Source organism: Lithohypha guttulata, assembly GCF_036872675.1.
Source record: "Lithohypha guttulata strain CCFEE 5908 chromosome Unknown scaffold_4, whole genome shotgun sequence".
Classification (NCBI taxonomy): domain Eukaryota; kingdom Fungi; phylum Ascomycota; class Eurotiomycetes; order Chaetothyriales; family Trichomeriaceae; genus Lithohypha; species Lithohypha guttulata.
In genome coordinates this window covers 2,350,438-2,374,970 of record NW_027042753.1, presented here as the reverse complement: position 1 = coordinate 2,374,970, position 24,533 = coordinate 2,350,438, and the positions used below count along the sequence as shown (strand labels likewise).

At 49.9% G+C, this 24,533-nt stretch overlaps 7 protein-coding genes across 7 annotated transcripts; 3 read left to right on the top strand and 4 right to left on the bottom strand.

Moving 5' to 3' along the window:
• Nucleotides 1-947: 947 nt before the first annotated feature.
• GIN4 (serine/threonine-protein kinase gin4) lies at nt 948-4,662 on the top strand (the record flags this gene model as incomplete). Its single annotated transcript, XM_064900348.1, has 2 exons — nt 948-4,383; nt 4,433-4,662. The coding sequence occupies 2 exons, from the start codon at nt 948-950 to the stop codon at nt 4,660-4,662; spliced, it is 3,666 nt and encodes a 1,221-aa protein (XP_064753660.1).
• Nucleotides 4,663-5,915: 1,253 nt separating this feature from the next.
• LTR64_006012 (uncharacterized protein) lies at nt 5,916-6,293 on the bottom strand (the record flags this gene model as incomplete). The annotated part of the gene is made up of 2 exons (XM_064900347.1): nt 5,916-6,191; nt 6,213-6,293. 2 exons carry the CDS (start codon nt 6,291-6,293, stop codon nt 5,916-5,918), a joined length of 357 nt encoding a protein of 118 aa, XP_064753659.1.
• Nucleotides 6,294-7,576: 1,283 nt separating this feature from the next.
• Nucleotides 7,577-8,578, top strand: LTR64_006011 (uncharacterized protein; the record flags this gene model as incomplete). Its single annotated transcript, XM_064900346.1, has 1 exon — nt 7,577-8,578. One exon carries the CDS (start codon nt 7,577-7,579, stop codon nt 8,576-8,578), a length of 1,002 nt encoding a protein of 333 aa, XP_064753658.1.
• A 1,356-nt stretch (nt 8,579-9,934) lies between these two features.
• On the bottom strand, nt 9,935-11,428 carry ERG1 (Squalene epoxidase; the record flags this gene model as incomplete). Its single annotated transcript, XM_064900345.1, has 1 exon — nt 9,935-11,428. One exon carries the CDS (start codon nt 11,426-11,428, stop codon nt 9,935-9,937), a length of 1,494 nt encoding a protein of 497 aa, XP_064753657.1.
• A 1,047-nt stretch (nt 11,429-12,475) lies between these two features.
• On the bottom strand, nt 12,476-15,672 carry LTR64_006009 (uncharacterized protein; the record flags this gene model as incomplete). Its single annotated transcript, XM_064900344.1, has 2 exons — nt 12,476-14,721; nt 14,772-15,672. 2 exons carry the CDS (start codon nt 15,670-15,672, stop codon nt 12,476-12,478), a joined length of 3,147 nt encoding a protein of 1,048 aa, XP_064753656.1.
• A 3,160-nt stretch (nt 15,673-18,832) lies between these two features.
• LTR64_006008 (uncharacterized protein) lies at nt 18,833-19,965 on the top strand (the record flags this gene model as incomplete). The annotated part of the gene is made up of 4 exons (XM_064900343.1): nt 18,833-18,860; nt 18,910-19,002; nt 19,052-19,255; nt 19,304-19,965. 4 exons carry the CDS (start codon nt 18,833-18,835, stop codon nt 19,963-19,965), a joined length of 987 nt encoding a protein of 328 aa, XP_064753655.1.
• Nucleotides 19,966-20,936: 971 nt separating this feature from the next.
• Nucleotides 20,937-22,535, bottom strand: SAT4 (serine/threonine-protein kinase HAL4/sat4; the record flags this gene model as incomplete). Its single annotated transcript, XM_064900342.1, has 2 exons — nt 20,937-21,068; nt 21,120-22,535. 2 exons carry the CDS (start codon nt 22,533-22,535, stop codon nt 20,937-20,939), a joined length of 1,548 nt encoding a protein of 515 aa, XP_064753654.1.
• Between the last annotated feature and the right edge of the window lie 1,998 nt (nt 22,536-24,533).

Genomic DNA, 24,533 nt, shown 5'->3' with positions numbered 1-24,533 from the left:
CAACTCGCAAACAAACAGCCGGGCATGCCATACACGGACGATTCTTCGTATATATAAGATTTCGCATCTCATGTCGTTGATTTTTTCGGGCACTACGTATCTATGCAGGCTCGGATCTGCAGGACCATTTGCAGGATCCGAAATTGGGCAAAGTGTCATGTCCATCAACAGCAGTTTACTGCAGCCCCGTTGTGCTATAGCTGCAGAACGTACGAATCGAGCGATGTGGGTGCAGGAAAGAGATTGAGAGTCCATCAATGCAGATGTGGTAGGCTGGAAAAACATTTGGCTTGAGCTGAGCTCGAGAAAAGCAGGACTTGGTAGTGAAAGTGTAGCTATCACGATGAGTTCGTGGAAGCGACGATGTGGTACATGTAGGCGACGCTGAGGATTGGTAATCGACGCGAAAGATACTACTTGCAAGCACACAGCACCTGCATCAGACCTGTGTCGCGCCTGCCCTTGTTATTTGCATCGTTTTTCAGTCATTAGCACAGGTACTCGCCGCATCGTTCAGACTTGCGATCCAACACCACACTACAAGCACATCTCTCCCACCGACTCTGCAATCGACGAGATCCTTTTTGGTTTATCTGTTTGGTTTTTTTTGGAACAAAGTCGGCATTAAGTACCCAAGGGTAGAGGCCGCACAGTCCAGCACTTGATTGAGGAATGCTCGAGACGACAAGAATAATCAGAGGCACGGACTCGTCCCATTGAAGATTGAAAAGTACACGCTTAGAGCTTCCTAGCCTATTGACTTGCACTGACGAGCACAGCAGTATTTGTTTACCTTTGCACTGTACCCACCACCACTGTAAACACTACCTGCCAACGCTTCTTTCCTCGCAAAATCAAACCACAACAAGTTATTGGCTCTGTTTGTCACATGTCGATATCACACGCAGCAGTCAAAGGCTTGTCACTGAGGTAGTTGCCTGACCGCCATGGAGCAGACGAGAACACCACCAGACATTTCCTCGTTGACCAAACGAGCTCCATTGACCGAGCGACAACCCCGAGCTCGACGTTCATCCAATGTCTCGAAAGCTTCAGGATCCTCCAAGTTGGGCACACCATCACGTATACCTCACCACGAGTCGATTCATCCCGAAGGCAACCTGTCCGTTGTGACTAGACCACACGTGCCATCACCTCGACCTCGCAATGACAGAATAGTTGCGATCGCCGAGGATGAGCCTAAGGCAAGCAAAAGAGATTCTCAAATCTCCACTACCTCGACTGTTTCGAGCAGTAAAGCAAAGAGAAAGACACATATTGGACCATGGCAATTAGGCCGTACTCTTGGCAAGGGTGCCACAGGTCGCGTCAGACTGGCAAAGCATGCCTTCACGGGTCAGACCGCCGCTATCAAGATTGTATCCAAGAAGTCAGCCGCTCTGGTTCAAAGTGCGAGCATGCGCAAGATGGACGATGACCTGACAAGCAATATTTCGGGTGCCAGAACAATGCCCTTTGGTATCGAGCGCGAGATCGTCATCATGAAGCTTATCGAGCATCCCAATATCACCAGCTTGTACGATATCTGGGAGAACCGTGGTGAGCTCTATCTTGTTCTTGAGTATGTCGAAGGTGGTGAGCTCTTTGACTATGTCATGCGCAATGGAGCCCTTCCCGAGGGTGAAGCTGTCCGTCTCCTGCGCCAAATGATTGCTGGCCTGGCCTATTGTCATCGCTTCAACATCTGTCATAGAGATCTCAAGCCTGAAAACATCCTTCTTGACCAGGACCACAATATCAAGATAGCCGACTTTGGAATGGCTGCGCTCCAGCCGCAAGGTCAATACCTCACTACTTCATGTGGAAGTCCTCATTATGCTGCTCCCGAGATCATCACAGGACGTCAATATCGAGGTGACCAGGCTGATATATGGAGTGTTGGCATCATCCTGTATGCCATGCTAAATGGCTTCCTACCTTTCGATGGAGGCGATTTGCATAGCACTTTAGCCTTGGTCAAGAGAGGAGAGTACTACTTGTCGCCAAATCTGAGCATCGAAGCCGCAGATTTGATTCAGCGTATCCTGCAGAAACGACCCGAAAGACGTATGACCATGAATGAGATTTGGCGGCATCCACTCCTTAAGAAGTACGAAAAGATACACGCTAGTCTGGCTGCGCCGGGCAAGTTGGCTGGTCCGCCACCACCATTGACCTCGGCCGAATGTGGTCCTCGTCGCATCAAGCCATCAGAAGTAGACCGAGAACTGCTCCGGAACTTGCAGGTACTTTGGCATGGTCTCGGGGAGGACGAGGTTGTCAGACGTCTGACCAGCGAAGAGCCAAACCACGAGAAACTCTTCTACTGGGCTTTAATCAGATTTCGTGAAGAGCAACTGGAGCATTACCTTGGTGATCCCTTACAGCATTCTGCAAGTGATTACCACCACCTGCAACAGCCTGCTCTTCCACTACCCAGGGGCGCTACAAGATCGGCCATACACCAGCGGAAGAACTCACAATTCTCCATCGTGAGCGAAGACAGTATAGTACGTGCAGCATACTACAAGGCTCCAGGAACGGCTGCCAGCAAGACAACTCAGGTCAGCTACGACCCTTACAGATCATCCAGGACACACATCGGTCACGGTCAAAAAGCAGGTACCACGATCGTTGTTCGACGACCGGGCAGCCGTGCATCAATTCAGAGAGCCACGACTTCAAGCCTGCGCAATGCTCTTCTGGATCGAGCTTCTCAGCCAGCAATGGTTCCTGACACATCGTCACTCGATGTACAAGAGTTGCAAAGACTGATTCAGCAGAAGAAGGCTACCTATGGGACGATCTCCTCGTTGAGCTCGATGGCAAGCTCTCAACGTCATCGGGTCTTCCGAAAGTCAACTAGCTATAGAAGGAGCGTGTCCTTTCGTCATCTGCACCAGCGTCAGCGGTCTAGTCACACTCCAACCACGTCCAAGCGCCATAGTCCTCAGACATCCTTTTCCAGACCTGGGACGAGAGAGTCGAATCAAACGTTCTCGGACAGTCGCAGTACACCAAGTCTACCAACTCCTAACCATGTCACTCAACCTAGGAGACCTGCCTCCGATCTTGATCTGCATAGTACGCGTGGTGTGCATATGACCTGGAGGGAAGATGCACGGCACGTCAGTGCTGAGCTGTCCAAGATTTGTGAGGAAGCATTCAATAGATCGTCTACATCATATACCAGCGACCTCAGTCACTCACAACTGGCTGTGGATTCTCCAGCTACGACTGTATCGATCCCAGAGTCTTTACTACCACAATTCAGAAAAGGTCACGCGATCATGCTGACTCCAGCACTGCGAAATTTGCTTGAACGTCGTGCTAGAATTATTGAAACTTGGGGTGCTGGCGACCCGAAGACATTAGCCGACGTTGTCGAGACATTGGACCGTCGCATAGTTGATGAGCAGCCAAGAATCGAGGCGAACGCGGAGCGACGATTTGCTTCAGATCCAAGCAATGACAAGTTCAAGGCCGGCAAAGACACGTTCTCTGCCACCAACATGGCAGGCAACTTGAAAAACGACCGCAGTGTCGGATCAAGAGCAGTATCGGATCCTGTACGGTCCCATGGAAACACGATCCGTATGGTAACGCCAGCATCGACGTCGCCCTTGGCAATGATAGCAGCACGACCTAGTAAAGCTGCACCCATAAATTCTCTGAAAGGCGGTCCGTCAGATGCCGTTCGGAATAGCTATGACAGAAGACTTCTTGCTGCTCAGTCTCTTGAGCCAATATTGGAGGATTCTGCCAAATCTCCGAAGAAACCGTCAACGATTGAGACGAAGAAGTGGTCGTGGCTTAGCAAGAAAGCATCAGCTTCCAACGAAGAGTTACCACCAACGCCACCACAAAAGGATACCCCGAAGGACAAGCAGGCACGTCCGGCCTCAAACTTGTCCACTATTTCAGCGGATGAAAGAACACAAACGACTACAATAGAAGAAACGGAAGCTAGAAAACGTACGTGGTTTCAGAAAATGTTTAAGCCTCGACGAGACCAAAAATTGTCTTTCGACAGTGATCACCAGGTCATTTCTGGCGACACAGAAGAAGGTGACGACGTCGAAGGTCTACTTACGCCTGCTCCTCAGGGAGCATATCGAAGAGGCCATCGGCATGTACCAAGCATGGAGGGTGTAGCAGTTTCTTCTGCATCGAATCGAGTCGAAGCAAGCAGTAACTGGTTCGCCAAATTCCTGTATGTCAAGCCTGCTACAAGTGTGGTCATCATGCGAACTAGCAAGGCACACGCTCGCAAGGAGATTGTCAAGATCCTGAGGGAATGGCGCAAGTTCGGGATTCGTGATGTTGCAGTTGAAAAGCGACCCAGTGGTGATATCGTTCGTGCACGTGTGGACGCTGTGAATTGTGAGTACTCGAAATTCCTGTTAGGTATAGGATCTGCTAACACCACTAGATTTGCATATTAGACCTGTACAATTTTTCGCCAGCGTATATACAGTTTTAGAGCGCGGAAAGTTGGCCAATCTTTCTATCGTGAAATTCACTCAGGAAAAGGGTGCGGCAAGCAGTTTTCGACGCGTGGTAGACACAATGGAATCAGTCCTCAAAGAGGGTGACTTGGTTCTTGCAGACACGAACAAGAAGAAGAAAATTCTGAGGAGCATGAAGCAAGCAGGACTGTAAATCTTTTGGGTATCAGATATCCTTTGATCGAATGCATCGGGAACTGATTGTGATGTACACATAGGCGGCATCTTTGTGTTTGGCATGAACATCTTGGCGGGAGCTTTTTGGGTGCAGAACGTGTTGCCTAAATATGATTTCAACTTCAGCTGGCAGCAGCATGCATATAGCGACAAAAACAATTCGTAACCATAGACGACAATGATAATGTAATGTTCGCAGATCCAGTCAACTTGAGTAGTGAAGACAAATAGCGCAGGACCTGATAATGTGGGTAACGTCATCCGACCGGCAAGACATGGCCCGATGTGTCCTTCGCCAAATAATCCCACTATAGTGTATACCGCCGTATTGCCAGCTGGGCCCCGCTCAAAATGCCATTACGTGTGAAGACATGGCCCGAGCAAGTCTTCCAGAGAGGTATATAGGTCGAGGAGTTCTCGCAGTACTGACCATGCTACCGACACATCTCTCATGCCAATTAGCCTCACTCTAACTGCTTACCCCGGACCAGAAAACGAACAACGGCACAAGTACCACAATCTCGCACCAACGTACCTTCTGACAGTGCATAACAATCACTCCCAAATCAAACCATCCGCTTCACACCTCTTCCCCTGCCTACCACCTCTCCTCCATCACCAAAAACAACAACAACATCCTCCACCTCGTCATTACAATGCCCATCTCCGGCTTCTCAACCGAACAAGACCAAGAAGTTCAAGTCTACCGTCAAATGCGAGCAAAATACCTCGCTGAGAAACACAGTCTCGAAGCCGCTGAACGTGCTGCCAAGGGATTACCGCCTAAGCAGTCGGCTGGTGAAAAGTTGAGGTGTATGTTCGCCGGGGGGCGAAAGCGGGTCAGTGTAGGTGGCCGGGTTGTGAGTGGGCGGAAGCTGGCGGAGGATAGTGATTATGAGGGGGAGGATGACATTGAGGAGAGGAAGATGAGGCTGAGGGTGGGGATGAAAGAGAGGGAGAGGGAGGGTCAGTGGTGAGGAAGTGTAGGATTATTGAGTTTGTTGGTGTTGAAGTGAGAGAGAAGTCGTAGAGCTGTCTGAGGCGGGATATTTGTCTGGTTTTCTGTGGTTCTGGGTCAGCTTGGGCTTGTTGATGATAATACTTTGAAGTGTATATACCAATTCAATTTGGCGGATCTTGCTGTTCAACGTAGCAGTTGGCCGTCAGCAAGTGCTTTGCTAGTTATTGTGTGGTTTAGAGTGTGGTGAGTAATCCCAGTGACGATAGGTCTCAGCTTTCAAGCGACCACAGCTTCTCGTCCGCAACATTGTTGGTCAAGTGTCCAAGCCAGTGACTTCTATTTCGAATGCGCACTGATACGCCCTGAGCACCAGTCCATTGACTCAGAGCAGCAATCACTGCGCTTTCATCGTCACTGGGAACTCTGACCCAAGCATCGCTGTCCTGAATCTTGAGTATATCGATCGAGATGGCTGTTCCAACAAGACCCAAATATTGGCTCAGCGCCGAGTTCAGGTAGGCTCGCAGTGTAATATCATCATAGTCCTGCACAGTGATTGATCTCACAGGATTGCGTAGATCGGTCCTTGTCACAAAGAGCTGCAGGTACGCGTAAGGTGAGTTGCGGATGGTAGATGTGACCTCCATACGTACTTGGTGATCCTTGCACAGCTGGAGGAAGTGGATATTGACGTTAGTGTCTCGCCAGAAACAGGTGCATGCAGCAACGTTCATATGCTTAGGGTAACGGACTCCAGTCACTCTGAGGGTGGCACAAAGCTTGCTCTGGAGACAAAGTAAAATGTTCAAGATGCAATGTGATATTGTGAAGCAAGCAAGCTGATCATGGAGTAGCAGAGGAAGCCAACCACGGCAATCTGTATGAGCGGAAGGAGTCCGTTTCCCGCATTTTCCGTTGCTTTTCTAAGCGGTTGCTGCCTCGCTAGATTCACCCGCCTCTACAGCACATGCCTAGACTGGACCCTACGTATGCATGGCATTCTCGTCAAATTCTTTATGCGGGCCACTTTCTCTTGGCTGTGAGATCTGTGAAGATTGCCAGATAAGGACGTTAGAAGTCGATCCAACTGATTCACCCACCACAAGAGGTGGTATGAGCACTATCGTAGTCATACTATTAATTCACGATGATTAGGAAGGAACGAAGGTTCTTGTAGGAAGCTCATTCCGAGCGATGACCCGATGCTTCCCCGTAAGTGATGATAGTGATTGAGTTTGGCTTAATGCAAAGCCCGCACCTTGAAGCTCTTCGCTGACTACTAGCGCATGCCAAGTCGACCATTTGCGCTTGAGTGCCTGAGTTCAACAGGCAAGAATTGTGTGCAATGTAGCCAAGTACTACGACGTCGAATCTAGATGATATAAGTGCCTCCGAAGGCACAGCCGATAGAGTCAATCTACGTTGTGCACAGTCCGTACACATTGCTCCATGTGCGGCGGAGTCGGATCTCCTTGGTCTCAAAGCGTCACGGCTCATTCGGCCACCACAATATAGCGCGTTGGATACCAACGGCACAGGCCCAATCGGCCTCACAACCTCCACAGGTAGAGTTTGTACTCGTCGATGGTGCCAGCTGTAGTCGGCTCGCTAGGGACTTACCGCTCTGCCGTTGCAGAGAATTCACAATAATAAACCTTCCTGGAGGGGTTGGCATTGCTTGTTTCAGTGAGCTACTGCGCGAGTCGCACGTCTGCTACCTCACTAAGATAATGCAAGATTCGACAGAGCTGCAGCGGAAGTACTCGAAGCGGAGTGTAGCCGAGCTTGCGCATGCATGATGCTTTACAGACGTGTTCACGAGCTTGACAACTTTACCTTGCAGATTACTAGTAGGTCTATAAGTCAGTAATATTCCAGGGTCTTTCACGTCATCTGCTATTTCCAACGTCAGCTGTCCACAGGTCACAAGATGGCCACTGCAGATGAGACTATTACACCTGAGTTCGTTGACGACAACGGGTCAGTGGCGGGAGACTCTGCGCTAGGCGATGATGAGATCGGATCAGACACCACATCCATCAAATCGTGGATCAAAGACTATCGAACAGAGAATGGCCGCAGATACAACGCGTTCGGTGATCAGGACTACTGGGCTCCCAACGACGACACAGCGCAAGAACACTACGATCTCGGTCACGAGTTGTTCAACAGAACTTTCAATGGCAAGCTCTGTACAGCACCAATCGAAAATCCCATGAACGTGCTCGATATCGGCACCGGGACAGGAATATGGGCTATGGACTTCGCCGAGCAACATCCCGACGCTCATGTCGTCGGCACAGATATAAGTCCCATCCAGCCAGCCTGGGTTCCACCAAACTGTGAGTTTCAAATCGACGATGCTGAACAAGACTGGACTTTTCCCGAAAATCATTTTGACTACATCCACGTCCGCACGCTCTACGGTGGCATATCTCACTGGCCTGCTTTTTACGCGCGATGTCTGAAACATCTAAAGCCAGGCGGTTACATCGAACAAGCCGAGTATGCCGCAAAGTGGACGTGTGACGACGGAACCGTATCCAAGGAATCACCGATAGGCAGGTGTGAATCTCTTTCTCACGATAGTTATGCAAAACTCAACAGACCGGAAGGAGACCTAAACATTTACGAGACCATGGCGCGGCGACTGCGCGAGGCAGGATTTGTTGATATTGTAGAGACGAAATACAAATGGCCTGTTGGAACGTGGCCAAAAGACAAAGGGATGAAGGAGTTAGGTGCATGGGTGAGAGCGTATATGGATATCGGTCTCGAAGGGTATATGATGCGCCTGCTTACAACAATGTTGGGTTGGACAGCCCAGGAAGTCTACGTATTTTGCTCGGACATGAGGGCTCAGATGAGGGATAAGAGATCTCATGCACTTTGGCCTATGCATGTTTGTGTGGCGAGGAAGCCTACTGCATGAGCCGGCAGGGGCATAACTCATTCCTGAAATAGACATAGAATGCTATCTCGTCCAGTTCAAAGAGCGTTACAGCACAGGTGCATACAATTATTGCCCTTGAATTCGATAAAAATCACATATGTAAGCCATGCACGAGATACATCATCTCGAGCCAAATTCCCTCAACTCCCAGCTTGAGTCAATTCCCTAGCAAGCTCCGCCTGCATAGCAGCATCCGGCTGGGTCTCAGACACCATATAATGCCCCTCCCACATACTCCTCGGCACAATCGCCCTACTCGTCCACAAGTTCGCCGTCTCCTTCCTCTCCAACACCTCCTTCAAATCCACCCCCACAAGCCTTCCAGCAGAGCAGATCGTAAACGTCTTCCTGTCATCAGCCGAAGTGTGGATCAATCTGTTCCCGCAGCCCCTGCAGAAATAGCCCAAGGACTTGCTACCAGAGTCTGCAGATAGAGTGACAATGCTTAGGTTGTCGAGAGTGGTCTGAGGAAGATCAAAGTGGGGAAAGATTGCACTGACGTGGAAGGCTGAGCCGGTTGTCATTTTGCATTTGTCGCAGTGGCAAACGACGTAGCTGAGGGGGAAGTCGTGGGGGGTTGGGAGGGTGATGAGGGTGCATTGGCAGCGGAGTTCCATGTTGCTTGTGGAGGGTGTTGGAGGAGATACGTAGTTTTTTTTGGTGGTAGATGAGCCTGTGTTTATGCTTCGAGTAGTGACAATATGGAAGGAAAGGCCGTCAAGGTCTCTCAATCCTCACCTCTTGAAAATACTACCTTGAGAAACGTTCGAGCATGTTCTCGTATCTTCCAAATGCCAATGCCAGTAGCCGCTAATGAAACGTGGTTAGTGGAACCTTCAGGCCTGCGTGTTTTGCAAGGATTGACCGACGTAAGAGTACAATGCACTTGCTGCTGTTTTTAGGGAAGTCTGCTGCATTTGTCTTTGTATCCTTAATGAGTAGCCCGGCTCGTGGCGATTGAGGATATGATCACTCGTAAGAAGGAGGATCAGTAGTGTGACTCAATGTCTTGGCATGATCGACCGTACCATTCAGCTCTAGGTCTGACAACCCCTTCCTTCGATGTCGACAGAGCCAGTGATAGGAGATGGCTGTAAAAGGAAAGTTGGACGTGTTGATCGATTCATAAGGCTTGCGGTCGTGACGCCTTCTCCGGCACCCCTGACAGAAACATATAGTGACATTCACATCATCCTCTAAGCTCGTGCTCTGTCAGGACGATTGCCCACATTGAGTTGATATTTTATAGAGTATTATTGTTGAGTGGTCCAAGAAGTGTTAGACTGATCATCCGTTCTATTGTAAGTGTAACATGACCACGATCATTCACGGTCATTAACTCCTCAGCTCCGCCCATATGTACGGGAATAATACCACACAAGCTTTATAAAAGATAAGAAACCCTTGCAAAGCGCTCCAACCAGTTAATGCACTCAAAACACCTTTCTCGCACATCATAACCCAAATGCTCAAGAATGCCACAGCAAAAAAGTGGTAGAATAAGACGAGAGGCTGTCGAATGATACCTGCGAGTAAGCCTACTGGTCCATCGATGCAGTTACCGCCTAGCTGGAAATACCTGAAGCAGCCCTTTTGTAGATACCTCAGCTGTGGATCGTTGGCCGCGAACAAAGAGTACAGTGCTTGCGCGAGGATGTTAATGACTGCCGTGAGGTTTTTGCGCTGCCAGTGGAAGCGACGCAGTTGGCCAAGGACAAGAGGTGTGTTATCGAGATCAGGCACAATCTGTGGATCGAGCAACGATTTGATAAGGACAACGTCATTCAACGCGACTGTCATACCACCGCCTGTTAGTGGATGTCGCATATTGAGTGCATCGCCGAGCAGTGCTAGCCCTGGTGTGCGGTTTGTGGCTGGTGGAAGGAAAGAATTGGGCATTGACCTCAGCTGGCCTTTTTCGATGGCGCTCTCGAATGCGGGTCTTACTGACGCAGGTAGTGTTGGGAGTACCATGCTGGATAGGTGTGCTTTTACACCACCTTGAGCTATCGAAGTCGTGGGCGTGTTTTCAGGGATGTCAACAAGAGCTCGTGTCTCATGGGAGCCGATTTGGTACAGCAGAAGGGGAGCATTGTCAGATAATATGACGTGACCATGATTTGGCATCGGTAGAGGGCAATCCTCGTGCTGAAGCTCGAGACCCCAAAACTTCGACTTGGACACTGGGGTGTTGCTTGAGTATAGTTTCCTGAACTTGCTATTATATCCATCGGCGACGATAGTCAAGGAGGCGAAGAAATAGTCCTTCTGGATCTTTTTCGTCAGGCTTTGGACACCTATTATTGTCGTGCTAATTTCGGATTGTGATGTGATCATGTCGGTGACTTCGGTCTCGAAGACCGTGATGTTAGGATGTGATAGCGCAGCAGCTCTTAACTTGGAGATAAATCTGCCATGGTGGAAAGATCTTCCTTCAGCTCGCATGGGTTCCTGCTGGGTTCCAGTCCGGTCGACTGCATTATTTGGGTATGGTATCTCGACCGGTTGGTTGTGATAGAAAACGCCATAGCCCTTGACGGGTATAGCATCGATGTCTTCCAGGCAATCTTGAAGGCCCAGCTTTCCGAGTGCTTCCACACCGCCAGGCTGGAGAAGTTCTCCGACGATTCTGTCTGGCTCTTTCAGCGACTTTTCGAGTAGTATCACACTCCTTCCTTGATCTGCTAGTGCTACCGAGATTGCTGATCCAAGCACACCGGCACCCACGACGACGACATCGGCGTCATGGTGTAACCTCCTTCTTTCTTCCTTTATATCGTGCGCAGATGCTATCGAGGATTCAGAAGGAGTATCAGCAATATAGGGCATGCCGTCGATTGACGTCAGAAATTAAACTGGACGAGTGGTAGTGTGGCTAACGGTTCGCGATTGTGGTATAACGACTCTCAAGAACATGAACAGCTTTATGACAACTCGATAAGTCTTGTACACTTGAGAGGAAACACGGAGAGTTGACGTTATCGCGTGGTGCGATTGAATTTACAAGCGACAACATCTGCTGTGCTCTTCGATCTCGAATGTATGGTGGAGGAAATGGCATGATCTTTTTAGTGCCGATTTATTTTGTTAGTTCAAATTGCAGAGATCACGCCTATCGGCAAGCTAAGTTCCCTCCAGGGGTCCTTGCACTAATGGGTTGGTTCGTATGCATAACCGTACGCCTTCCTTCACTCAAGGACGCCATCTGGACACTGCAGGGACACGCCAGTGAGGCGCCGAAATTTGCCTCTTCATTCATAAGCACACTTGCACGAGTATTTTGTGCAGGGAAGCCTTGTGATGGTTGCATGAACGACACCGATGTGCGTGACAGCTCATCATTTCCACATTTTGACAGTTCTATCTAACCTTATCCCCCAACTCAATCGCTGGCTCAAACCTATGTTGCCCTCTGCTGTTTTGACAGTCTCTAATGGAGACATCACTATTTATTCGTACAGTAAGAACAGCCCGCCAATAGCAGACCCACCCAACCTCCGAAGGATGCTTGGTTGACCCTTCTCAGTCTCCTTCGCTTTTCGAACTTAATTGACCTTCGTGTAAAAAAACGTAGATGCCATGTTCCGCAACGCCATGCCATGGTCTGTTCTTACAAACACCCGCTTCAAGATAGAGCTTTCTCTGAACTCTTGTAGTCTTGGACAAAAAGCCAAGCATGATCATCTGACCGATACGTTATGCGGTTGTCAACGCTTCGCAACATATTCAGGCCTGGATGTCGCTCCCAACAATGCCCTCGTCACTGAAAGCCTGCTTGTTGATTGGGTTGCTTGCGTGCCTTCATGTACACTGTGACCTGGGGTAACCATAGATAGCAAGACTGCTACTCGTCATCGCCACATGGTCATTTGCACTTCAACCACCTTTACGAAGCGACTCGTCTGCTGGAGGAATTTCTGCACCGGCTTGAACGGCCAGTCTGTCATGCTCCTCGATTCTCTGGCCCTTCTTTTTGTTGTGCTTCCTCTTCGTCTTCTGAGTTTGCCACTCCCGAGACAGACTTGACGGTGATACCATCAATGGCTGACTCCCGTTGGCAAAGGGTGTGAGCGGGTGGTCGGAGGTTCCAGCAGGTGCTGCATGCTGATGACGTTTAATGCCGTTGGAGAGTACGCCATTGTTTATAGTAGCAGCCGTTAATGCATTTGTCAGCTGTCGAATATTGCGTTCTTCCACCACTGTGCCCAACACAGCTGCAGGGTCCGAATCGTCGTATGTAAGTGGATCTTGGAATCTTGTGCTTGTACCATTTAGAGAGAGGAAATCTTGCTCATGCAAGAGTTCTCCGTTGAGATGCTTCGCTCGTCCGTCGTTAGCAACTGTAGACCTCCTGCTTCCATTGTTTGATGCGTCATCCGAAGATGACGGCGTATCAAGAGCAGCATCTTCGGACGTGGTTACACTGATATCAAACTCTTCAGAAGAGCTTCGAGCTGGTCGTGCCATATTCTGCCGTCGCGGCGGAGAGTTGATGGAGCCATCCACGACTAAGGGACCGCGTTGAGAAGGTGATGCATTGACCTCAACGCTGTGAAGAGAAGAGATGTTCTCTGTTACTGGCGTCAAGACCTTCGCCCCGCTCGCTAGGGAAGCATAATGTGAGGTAGGTGACGTGGAAACACTTGGTAACCGCGAAGAACGTGTAGATATACGAGGTGACAACCCGCCGTGGTGTATGGCAAGTCCCGCGGCCGAGGGGAGAGGGGACACTGTGGCGCTGCTCAGGTGCGCGGAGAGAGAGGGTGACTGACCAACGTAGTACCCAACGTACTCTACTGCTGGTCTACCTGCATCATAGCGTGTACCAAGGGACATCAGCTGTTGCGGCAGTAAACCAGTCATGGGATCCTGCATCATGGAAGCTGCAGATGATCGGCGAGATGCTGCCAGGTCCACTTGACGAACAGGGACCTCGAACCGCTGCGTCATGTAAGGTAGGCCTGTCGAAGACAGTCCTCGAGCAGGTTGTGATTGAGCACGTAAACTGCTTGCCGCAGCGTTGTTGATGGACGCCCTCCGTGCATATCTCCGCGAGTCAGGTATCGCCGTCGCCAGTAAAGGCGAGGCTGGGTTCGTGACGATGCCGGAAGTCATGACACCATTGTTCATACTGGCTGGAACAGGGTTGAAGCGGGCTTGGTATAGTGGGGCTGTGAGAGGCATTCGAGAGCTCACGTTCGTCCTAGCAGAGAGTAATCCGGTGTCTCCTTCCTCTCCAGCATCACTGCTTGCCAAACCTGAATTTGAGAGTCCACCTGTCGCCACCAAACCACGATGTCTGTGTAGTTGCAAACGTAGTTCTTGCTCTTGCATTTGGAGATACTGATATTGTTGAAAAAGTTGATCATGCAAAAGATGCTGCTGGTGCTGTTGCTGCGCGTGCAGCTCTTGCGGCGTCATCGGGAACGGAAGATCGCGAAGGTGTGTATTTGTTCGGTTCGGAGGATTAGACGCTCTCCTGCCAGCATTGGCTTGTCGATCGCCACGCTTGCTCTTTACATGATTGCTCCTGCTCTGCCTTGGCAAGTGTTGTTGTGGTTGGGGTGGAGGCTGTGGAATGATCGCTTTGGTGGTAGGCTGGACAAATGTTTCCGCACGACGAGGCGGTATCTCAGTTTGAGGTTGCTCGTATTGCTCACAACATTTCTCCAGATTGCCAGACGCTATCATGTCGCATGCTCTTCGTAATTCCAGATGTATACCACGAACAGATGTGTCATCTGCGGTATTGCCAAGATTGCGACTGATGTTGAAAGGTTCTTCTACGCACAACCTGTTATCCTGTAGAAGGTGCCACGCTTTCTGTGATTTGGGAATAACTTTGCCCAGCCTGACAGATACTACGCTCTTTTCCAAGTCAAGCTCGTGGCTGTAATAGTGGAAAAATTGAAATAGTAGGTCGCCAAGGCTGGAAGTGTTGGCCTTCCCGAAGTCATGGTATTTGGACAAATCCTTGTCGAAAGCGACATTGATACCGTTCAGCAAACATGGCTCAAGGTTTGGACTTGCTTGTAGGGACGGCAGAATTGGAGGTTGACGAGTTTGGAGGAAGTTCAAAACCAGACATATCCATGTGTATGAGCTTAGTGTTCCACCAAGTGCTTTGAAATGGTTAGTAAAGACAAGAAACTTGGTATCATAGGTTACTAACCTGCATCATTCAAGATTCGACGCTTTGCCCAGTACTTGACGATCATTGCCAGCGGGCGGAATCTGTCATCAATGGCAACATAGGAGCGAATCAGTGCAGTGTTCTCCAGAGCGATGGGGTTGTTGACGTTCATGTCGCAGGCGACTTGTAATTCTGGATCCCACACCTTTACAATGGGCACTTTTGCACTTGATACACACACGACTCTTTCCATACCATTCCTTGCCAACAAATCAGCTATCGAGCAGACGTGCTCGATATCTTTGCAATCTGTAGAAATGCATATGTCAACATCAGAGCCGGCTGTACCCAGGAGGTTACCAGTTGATCCAAAGACGTTGACTGTGATCTGTTGTCCAGGCCAACGAGCTCCGAACAAGGCCTCTAATTTCTGCACAAGTGCTTGGCGTCTGCTTTCGCTCTCTTGCATGGGCAGTAGTCTTTCGTAGAGACGAGTCATATCTTGCCTTAACCGAAACTCTTCTTTAGGGCTCAGTCTTTTCGCTGCTCCTATCGGATCGGCCTCGAGTTTTTCGGGTCCCAGGGTGTAGGGAACTCTTCGTCGCGCCTGTTTCATGCCTGTCTCGTACTTACATACCATGCCACGCTTGTGAACAGGGGATTTTCGGCCGACAGTACTTCTCAATGAATGTGGTGATCCTGCTCTTTCTGTTCTCAATGCATGAGGGGATACTCGCCGCCCAGGAGGAGAGCCGGGCCGTTGCGAAGGTGTTGACGGAAGTGATCGAGATTTTATTGAGGCAGGCGAAAGTTTTGGGACTTGGGTCTCGGCCATGTTGACTTCGGGTTGTCCGCCTACTAACGTCTCCTTCTGCACGAATTTCGAAGTTCCTGCTTCTATAACGAATGCCACATCTTTTGTTTGAACCTCACCAGACATGTGGTGGCCACGTATAATGGTTGAGAAGGCTCAACCGTTCCAAATTAACACAGATAGTCACAGATCAATCTGTCCAGGGGCTGTCAAAGGGAGATCTGCTTGTGAAGTTTCTATGACACGAATACCGAGACACCTGTGAACGCTATCACGGGATGAGTTGCTGCTCAGAAGCGAGATCAGGGCGAAGCAGCAAACAAGCGTCGAACGTTATACTGTTGGCAATCGAGCAACTCCGGTACAATTCGGTTTTGACGGCGACCCGGTGTCTTCAGCACACGTGGCACTGACGGATGTGTCTTCAGCAAAAGCCCAGCTTTCGTTGTAGGTTTCCCCAGACTTCGTGATGGATGTGTCCAGTATCTGCTTGTCGTACTCGATGCCTGGAGAGAGCGCTCAACCAGCTGACTCTACTCAAGGTGACGTCAAACAAGGGTCGCAGGCTGGATGTTGACTTGTTCTCAGTGTAGGTATGCAAAATATGGTGACTTGACTTTGAGTACCTTGATCGCAGATTCTAAGGGTTCGCGTAGGGGAGGCGAATCTGATGTTGCTTCGGAAGGCCGAACTTGTGTCCTTTGGAAGCAAAAGGCTTATGAACTGGACATTGTGCTAACAAAGAAGGTCAACGGAGCAGAGAACAAGAGTGAGATCCGAAGAACTGACAACGATCCCAAAAACTGCGGGTTAGTGAGGGTTTCCTGATTCAAGGGCTGTAAAAGCCCTACGGCAGCCACGGGCACCTGCACCTGCGGAGGCTGATTAGCGTTAACCGCTGCCAGTGTTAGTCACGTTTTGAGCAGCCAAGCACTCCGTAATCCAGGGCACGTTGAGCCCGCGTTGGTTGATCGGAGTCATGCACGCTCTTTAATTACGTCGGCTGCACAACTCAGATTCCTCTGCGCGGTTTGCAACCATTGGGAGGACGCCTTTGCTGTCCACCACGTGCGTGTGTGTACATTTTGACTCTGTGAACACAGCAGCCTACAAATATGCATTACAAGTACAGGTCTTGAGTCCATTTATCTTCACGACCATCGCAGTCACTCAAAAAGACCATCTCTAACCAGCAACCACTTTCAGGTGATACGGAGTGTAAGCAAGCTGATGGAATTGATTCAAGGGATGCTTAATCAGTATCGTTATCTGCTTGAAAATGATCACAGCCTGAGTCCGGAGTGGACAGACCACCGAATTCCTGCAACGAGCAACTTGAAGCTCGTTCGAGTTATTCGCAAGATGGAAGACTTTCTAGCCGCAACAGCTGATGTACTCCTCGGACGGTCTGTGGCAGATCGATTCCATGCTGATACTAACTCTCAGGTTCTCAATTGTTGAGACTGTGGGTCTGTGTTCCAGATATCTGTGCTACGCCGCCTATGATTCTCAGAGCTTTGTTCACAGTCGGCTCAGGTCAGTTTGGCTTTATAGAAGAAGCGTTACAGCTCAACATCGAGCCTTGGAATGGACGATGAACCACGAGTGCTTACCTCAGTCTGCTACCCTCAAATGTCTGGACCATGGCTGCAATGGTATGCCAACTAGCATACACAAGTGAAGGCGTGGTGATTGCTGTACGAACGCTTTTATAGTGACTCTCTCATCCCGATGCAATGGCCTACCTGTAACATCGTCCTGTGACGTTGCAGAGGTATTGACCCTGGCTCTTTGCTCATCCGGCTGGTGCGCACAACGACCCAGATGACATCTTCAAGAGCTGAGCCAAGCTGAGGTTTTGAGGTCGACCACAACCCGAGTCGTCATACTGAATCAGTCTGCAGTAGTAGTAGTAGTAGTAGTAGCGTATTCGTGCTCACTTCACATTCGGGATGCTGATGGAAAGCTTCGAGGGTTTACATCCACGGGTATTGTAGACAGGATCCACACAGCCCACTCCTACGATTTACTTACCTCGATACAACTCAGGGTGTTCTATGAGGTTAGTCAACAACAACAGCAGCAACAATGCGTCTATGGAAATTGAAAGGTTACATCTGGGTGGTGCCTTGACGTTGCTCAGTCCTGGCTTCCGTGCCTCAGGCGACAAGAGTGCTGCCTCGACGCGCTACTGCTACTCCGTAGCATAATTTGATTTCTTGCGGCTTGTTGCGATTGAATCTTCTTCTCCATTGGCCCTGACAAGCCTGTGCAAGTGTATGGTTGACTGGAGCCCAATTTGTGGCCGTGGCTCATTCAATCAATGCACGTTGGACGACTCGAATTCGCGACAACTGTATCTTCGGTTCCCAGACTGGAAGCTCTCTTTGCAATCCGACTTGACTTGCAGTCTAAAGAGTTAGACACAATATGCACCTACCGAATCATGGACATGCGCTTCAGAAGCTGCGATGGAGGTTCTGAAGATCTTCATTTCCCGGGGCCACTGCACGCGCCTTGACAGTGTTTCTAACCATAACGACACTAGCAATCTCAAGCAATTCCTTTCTTCATACGCTTTGGCGACTCACGGTCTCTTTCCTAACTCCTTGTACTAACATGAGGTTAGCGTGACGCCAAGTTTGTTCTCTCGTGCTCGCTACCGTCAGGCAGTACCGTCTGCGTTCTCTCTGGTGGCAGTGATTCTGTCGTTCCTTTCCATCTCGGCTTCCTTCTTTGATTCACATCGTTGTCACCAGCTTGGCAACTACTGCCAACGGGGTGTTGTAGTACCTCTTTCAGACCAATTTACTGGCACCCATCGCATATTTCGACATTCCTTCTCCGGTGAGTCCTGAAACATGGCAACGGATCGTCTCGAAGCCTCCGAAGTTGACACGCAAAATGCGTCGGAGAAATTGCCACGAACTGATCCCCTCAAACGATCTGTTGGAAATTTTGCCTCGACCTCCCCACTACTACTGCATACCCGTCCCTCTCCGCTTTGGCACACAAGAAATGCCATCTCGCACGCTTCTTTCATCCAGTGACCACTCTCCTGCGACCGCTCTACCGGCTCAAGACTAACACTTCTTCCGCAGGCATCTGCGTCGCGTCTTCAGCCCATCATTGAAGATTCCTTTGACTCGGAAGGCGATAAATCACAGCAAGAGATATGTCTTTCTACGAGCCACAGAGCTGGCAGGCACCTGTCCGGCAAGCATCATGGGAACAGCCACCTCCACCATCCCGTTCTGGCACTAGTTCGACATCGCAACGAGACGACATGAATGCATTCGCTATTCAATTCGAAGGTATAAGCCGCACTCTTTATATGCTACAATAGTTTTTGACAGTGGACAGAGGTTGACAGAGCTGTGGACAATCTAGTCAAAAGTGGGAAATTCTTCGCTGGTGGACCCCGTCCGGGACAACCAGCAATGTATAGTCCGCGTGGTGTGTACCTACGGCTGGCTGCGAAGGCACAAGCTAATGTATGCGACAGGACGTATGGGTTCAGGACGTCAAGGCCCAGGCGCGCATTCGTCTCCTTCACGTTCCGGCTCTAATCCGCAAAACTTTTATGCCTCGCAACGCTACGGAGGTCGACCGAACGATGCTGACCAGATGCTACAAGCTAAACGGCGAATGGCTGCTCAGAGGGAAAGAGAACTTCGTAATTACCATCAAGAGCAGCAATACAACAGAAGTGCGTCTACAACGGCCGCAACAGTGGAGCAATAGCTAATATCCCCAGGCCTTCTCGCGGAGATGGCATCCAATAAATCCGACAGATCGATGAGTCCCAGCACTTTGAGCGAAGAAGGACGAAGAGAACTGATTGCGCGACAACATCGTGCTTTGTATGGATCTGAAGGGTCTGGCTTCGTCCCTCAAGGTGCTTACGGCCAAGAAGCAGGAGCAATTGAGCAGAGCAACCAATCTCATGCAGCAGCGCAAGGCATGCGAGGCCCTTCACCACGTGGCTTGGATGCATTCGGAATACCTGGACAGCACGAGAGTACTCAACATGGTCAACAACACGCAGCTGATGCCAAGACAACTTCGCCTACTTCTCACCAACAAGGAAAAGCACCAACGCCACCTAGCGAAGAGTCTGCACATCAACGAGCTATCTCAAAATCGAGTACTGCGCCTATTCAAGGCAACATGGGGCCTATCGGCAGCAGCAGGCCTAACATGCAGCAAGCCCCTGCACAGAATCTGAACAAGAGAACGACTTCACCTTTACCTTCGGGTTTGAGCTACGGCAACTTTGGAGTCCACGAAGCCACACATGAAAGGTCAACGTCGCAGGCGAATCCTGGTCAGAAAGAATCCACAACTCCTGCAATGGGTGCTTGGGGGACAGGAAGTGGCGTTTGGGGCAACAAAATTGGCGCCTCAGTCTGGAACTAAACGACCTATTGTCTAAATTGTTGCTGTGCCTTCAGAAGGCTCACACTCGGCATTCGTGTGTACGCCTGTTCTCATGATCGTGTGGATCAGCATTAATGTTCACCACGGTGTCTAGGCTGATGCGAGAGCGGAGTGTTATAAGGGGTTTCGGTGCTCAACAGAAAGAGGTGGCTTTCAGGGTGATCTCTGGTTTTGTGTATATAATGAGGTCGGACACGTGTCGGAGTTTCAGCAAGAGCATGTGGGAGGTCCGGTTCGTATGTCGACGCATTTGGACGTGCATGCGTTTCTCCCGGTTGGCTTGGGATTTTGGTCGTGTTTGTACGGTGGTCGTTTGCCACAGCTTGGAACGTCATTGTGTTTTGCTTGTTGTCAGGTTCATGGTGCGGTGGGTTCTGAAGTCTTGCATAGCGTGCGAGGAATGGTTTGCTCTCTTGGAAGGCAGAAGTGGCTGGTCTTTTGAGGTTTGTTTTCTTGTTGAATTCCGGGTCGAGGTTATCTACTGGGGGAGGTCGTTCTAGAAGAGTCATGCTTATAGCGAATAAATACGCGTCTCATCATCATTGCAGTTTCACATGTTCGCAGCATATTGTACATACACACAGCAGCTTTGTGATCTCCGCTGAAGCATCAAACACTTTAAAGCGCCTCCGGTCTGAAACTAACACAACACGAGTGAACTTCAGTTTCACGAAATCGACTCGAATGGCATAATGATAAAACTAAATTGTCTTTAGGTATCTGGAGCATTTAACTCGTCAAATAGGGGGGTGTCTGCGCCTCGAGCAGTCTTTTAACAAAACACAGGCCATCATCGAGCCTCGTATTGGCCCCCCGATATCCAAATCGTAACGGTCGTTAGAATTCGTACCTTACTGTATCCCGGCATCTAGTGGATGTTCGTTCTGACAAAATGCTCCGGTCCATACAACGCAATGCTATGCTTTCATCGTAGGAAAGACGCTCATCAGTCAGTATCCTTCCTCGCCGGCTCGACAGACTTTGATTTCTCTGCCCCATTCGGACTTGAGGATTTGAGAGGCTGTGATACGGCGTTCTGGTTTAGGGTCGAGGATCGAGTAGATGACGTTTCTGCAGCGTGACTGTTTTGCGTCAGTATTTGTTCTGGTAAGGGAGATGAAGCGGTAACATACCCTGTGAAGCGACTCTATCGGCGCGTATCCGTTCTCATCTCTGCGTCCTTCTAGATATCGCTCGTAGAATTCGTCCTCGTCCCGTTTGGCGACACGCCAGAGATGTCGACCGGTTCTCATGGCCATGTAGATGACACCACAAGCCCAGACGTCGACGGCACGAGGATCAAATTCGCCGCCTTCGTATTCCTCTGGTGCGATGTACGGAGCACTTCCGCACAAGCCGGCGGTCATGTGGGCTTCGGTCTCCCAGGCCATTCGGAAGCATTCTCCGTTGCCAAAATCTGTGATCTTGAGACAGCCATGGGTGGTGAGAAGCAAGTTTTCCGGCTTCAGGTCGCGGTGAGCAACACCCATTTCGTGCATGTACTCTACGCCTCGCATCAGTTGCTTGAAGTAACAGTCTGCTTCAGCGACTTGCAATTGGCCTGCCGCTAGAACTAGAGTGTACAGATCGCCTCCAGCACAGTACTCCATGACTTCGCAGTAGTCTCCTTTGGCGTCCTGAAGAAGGTCGAGGGTGTGGATTACGTTGGGATGTCGAAGAGAGGACGATATGCAGAATTCGGAGGTCAATCTCTTCTGATAGATTTTTGACGTCTCCTGAGGTCTTTTCCTAAATTCCTTGACAGCATATAGTAGTTCTCTGTCCGGCTTCTCTGGGTCTTGCTTGTGTGAGATTCTGACAATGCCGAAAGCACCACGACCAACGATCTCTTGACATTTGCCATATTTCTCGACCAGATTGGCAGTATTGTTTGGACCACCTCGTTGATCCTTGGCTAGAAAATCTTTCTCTGAGCGCAGTTGATCAACCCAGTTGGACATTAGCGACAACTGTTCACCTTCTTCGTTCTTCTTCCTGCCGACGAGCATGTCTTTCAACATGCCCGAGAGTTTCTCTTGTCTCTTGACGGATTTCAGGAAATGTGCATGGGTACCATCGTCATATGGTTCGAAACGCGTGGATTTGCCATGGTTCGGATCCGACATGGTGTCAATTCTCGTCTTCTCTTTCGCTGCCCCCATGATGGTCAACTTGCGCTCCGGGGTCTTGCGAGAACCTGAGCGTTGTACAGTAGCCGCATCAGAGACTGCTGGTTCCGGAGAAGCACTACGGGTGTTCTCGCCAGGAGTCTTCTTTTCCACCTCTGCCTTTGCGAGATCGATGTGGCCCTGGTCGGTCCTCGAGAACATGCGAGTCAGTCGGGACGTCATAGTTGGCTTTTTCGGGTGTATAGAGGGCCTGTCCGTGGTGACACCAGGTGGCGCCTGGGCTGTAGTACCGTTGACTGACAGGGCCGCAGTGCCCGGCACCACAGATGCTATGGGGTCTTCATTGGTACGATGTAACGGGGTTTTAGGCACGGATGTGTAAGAAGACGCATGAGAAGCAGAGGGTCTGGGTGAATTCATGTGAGTGGCCGCAGGTGGATGCGGGAATCGTGGTTGTAGAGTGCCTCAGATAAGCAGGGCCAGGATATGTGGTATAAGATAAGGAGGCTTCGGATTCGTTTCAGAACGTCGGGATGATGGGATGACGTCGGCGGTGCAGGAAGCCTCTTTAATTGTCCCTCCTAAGAAAAATCGAAGTCGACCGTGGTGTAAATCGCCAGAACGAAGTTGTGCGTAAATTTCGGGAAATGTGTTGGTGATAAAGGATGGCTGAGTGCGACCGACACACTGCTGGTCGATCCGACGTGGCTGTGACGAAGACAAGACACAGAATTCAAAGTCGAAACTTGACCTGCACTTTAATCAGAACACGCAATGTGCCAAGAGCAGGAAATTTAGAGGCTGCAGGTGACAGGGCGATTGTTTTTAGTCGAAGATGACCCTGAAGTGCAGCGGTGATTTGCAACAGCCCGCGAAACTAATGTGGCTGGCCTGTCGGTGGGCTTTGCCTGTTGTCTGCTGACCAATGCACAATAACGCGCTGATGCGTTTGACCAATTGATCGATGGATGAAAGTTGATCCGAGTTCACTTCACCTCTTAAGAGCCACGAGGAGACCTTTGTGTACAATTAAAGATGGCCGAATTCGAGAGAAAAGGATGGCTGTGCTCTTTGTCCCACGTCTGTCCACTGCTCAACGTCGACAAAATTAGTGAATGCTTGTAAGAAAGAAGATTTTTGCAGCTTATCCTTGAGAGCTTGCTTTTACTGTGTGGTCACGACCCCCAGAAGCTTCAATTTCCCTGGGGTAGAGCCTTGTTTTGGTGTAGCGTAAGCGGGCATACCTTTGATCTCCAAATTTACTGTTCTGACTTATATCCTTCCACCCCTGGTGACCTACGTTGTCGCTATACTCTATTCTGCTGGCAGACACACGAAACCTCGGACGTTATGCGGAACCTTTGTGACAGACAACAAGGCGAGAATCGGGTGCTGACTACCGTGATGGACAACCGGTTAGTACGGTCGGATATCCTCAATTTCGGCAAATTTGCTGCACCATGCACTCAGATGCTATCGTTGAAGAACGCTGGGTCGGGAAACTCGTGCTAAAAACGATTGCAATTGCGTGGCACCATAACCCTCTGTCAAGCTTGATCGAAGATCTGATTTTCGAGATTTCGCGACTACTGAACAGGTTTTCTGTATCTCAAGAAGTGACCCCCTTTCCCTCACCGCCAGAAGACCAATTTTACATCTTCAACACACTACTTCAAATCACTGCCAGTCGTTCAGTAACGTGCTGCTTCTGACCAGGCTCGATCAGTATGTATAGCATATAAATTGCAGATGAATGCATGTGAAATGCTCGTTGCATCCTGGTTTTCTTGCTGTTCGCAACATGCACTTTGGTTTAGACAGCAGTTGTGTTTGTCCACCCATCATGCATGTTTCTGGCTTGCTTTGAGGGGAGGCCCCGCGTCGTACTCTGCTGTACCGCCATTATAGGCATGCTAAGATATAGTACAGCACACTGCATGGTCTTTGACCGCCAATACCGAGGCTGTATGGTTTCAAGATCAACACAGTTTCGCGAGAGCTGTTGGAGTACATCAGTAGCTCACTTTGCGACTGCATCAACATGGCACTCTGTCTTCCAACCTGCAGTACAATGCGGCCCCAAGTTCTGCGTGCTTTCACAGCACTATATGCTGTGATTGCCAAGTGGCTCGATATGTTAATGCTGGCAATGTGCAGCGACCTCTATTTTTATACTGTCGCTTACTAAAGTAGCCAATTCTCCTCATCCCCATCAAGATCGCGAGATCACGACTACCTCACCATTGGTGCCAACAAGGTTGCTGCATGCGTGACCACTGAAGCGTCCGAATTACCTCATTGCAGGATAGAATCACGATGCATGAGCAACAGATAATGGACTGCAGCGAGGGGCAGCTTTGAGCGATCGAGATCCGCCCCGCCGCAACTCATGGTCGGAGCATCAATCAGAAAGTTTAT